The 1,076-nt window shown below is 77.0% G+C and overlaps 1 protein-coding gene across 1 annotated transcript; it reads right to left on the reverse strand.

Annotated features, from left to right (window-relative positions):
- Window positions 1-3: 3 nt before the first annotated feature.
- On the reverse strand, window positions 4-282 carry AURANDRAFT_9821 (hypothetical protein; the record flags this gene model as incomplete). The annotated part of the gene is made up of 1 exon (XM_009044441.1): window positions 4-282. A coding segment is annotated over one exon (279 nt), but the record flags the coding sequence as incomplete, so codon positions are not given.
- Window positions 283-1,076: the final 794 nt, after the last annotated feature.

Genomic DNA, 1,076 nt, shown 5'->3' on the forward strand with positions numbered 1-1,076 from the left:
GTGCTTCGCGAGCCGGATCTGCACGAGGAGCTCGGGCCGGCCCCGGCGGAAGTTGACGTGCTTGAACTCCCACGGCGATCGGAAGCCCTGGAGCGCGCGGAAGCCGTAGTAGTTGAGCTGGCGCGTGAAGCTTTTGAAGTTGTTGTGATTGAAGTACTGCGGGATGACCTCAGACGCGAGCGTCTCCGCGTCCAAGATGACCATCGAGTCGCCCGCGTCGCTCCAGCCGCCCACGGTGCCGTCCAAGCCGTTGATCATCGCGTAGGTCTTCGACGCGAACGGCACCGGCGAGTCGTGCTCCGCGCGCCGCCGCCGCGGCTTCTTGTTCGGCGCCTCGCTCTGCTCGACGGCCGAGGGCGCGGCGACGGCCTGGCGCGGGCGCTTGCGCGCGCGCGACGACGGCGCGGGCGCCGCCGACGCGGGCGCCGCCGGCGCGGGCGCCGCCGACGCGGGCGCCGCCGGCGCGGGCGCCGCCGACGCGGGCGCCGCCGACGCGGGCGCCGCCGGCGCGGGCGCCGCCGACGCGGGCGCCGCCGACGCGGGCGCCGCCGACGCGGGCGCCGCCGACGCGGGCGCCGCCGACGCGGGCGCCGCCGACGCGGGCGCCGCGCCCTCGGCCGGCGGCACGTTCGCCGACCGGCGCTTGCGCGACGACCGCGCCGACTGGCGCGCCGCGGTCTGCGTCGAAGACTGCGCCGTCGAAGACCGCGCCGACCGGCGCGTCGGGTCCGCGGGCGCCGCGGGCGCGCGCGGCTTCCGGGGCTGCTGCGGCGCCGCGAGCTTGGCGCCGTCGCCGATGCCCAGGCTCTTCATGAACTCGGCGTTGCGCCGCACGCGCATCTGGCGCTCGATCTCGTAGGCGCCGGCGCCGTCGTCCCAGATCTTCGCGTCGAAGACCTCGGCGAAGTACGTGTCGTCGTAGAGGCCGATGCGCTTGAAGTGCGCCACGGCGGCGTCCATGATCGCCGACGCGGGCGCCGGCGCCGGCGGCGCGGCGACGACGGCCTGGCGCGACGATGCCGACGCGGACACGATCTCCGGCTCCTCCTCGTCGTCGTCGTCGTCGAGCGCGCCGG

The sequence above is a fragment of the Aureococcus anophagefferens genome (assembly GCF_000186865.1).
Source record: "Aureococcus anophagefferens unplaced genomic scaffold AURANscaffold_321, whole genome shotgun sequence".
Taxonomy (NCBI): Eukaryota; class Pelagophyceae; order Pelagomonadales; family Pelagomonadaceae; genus Aureococcus; species Aureococcus anophagefferens.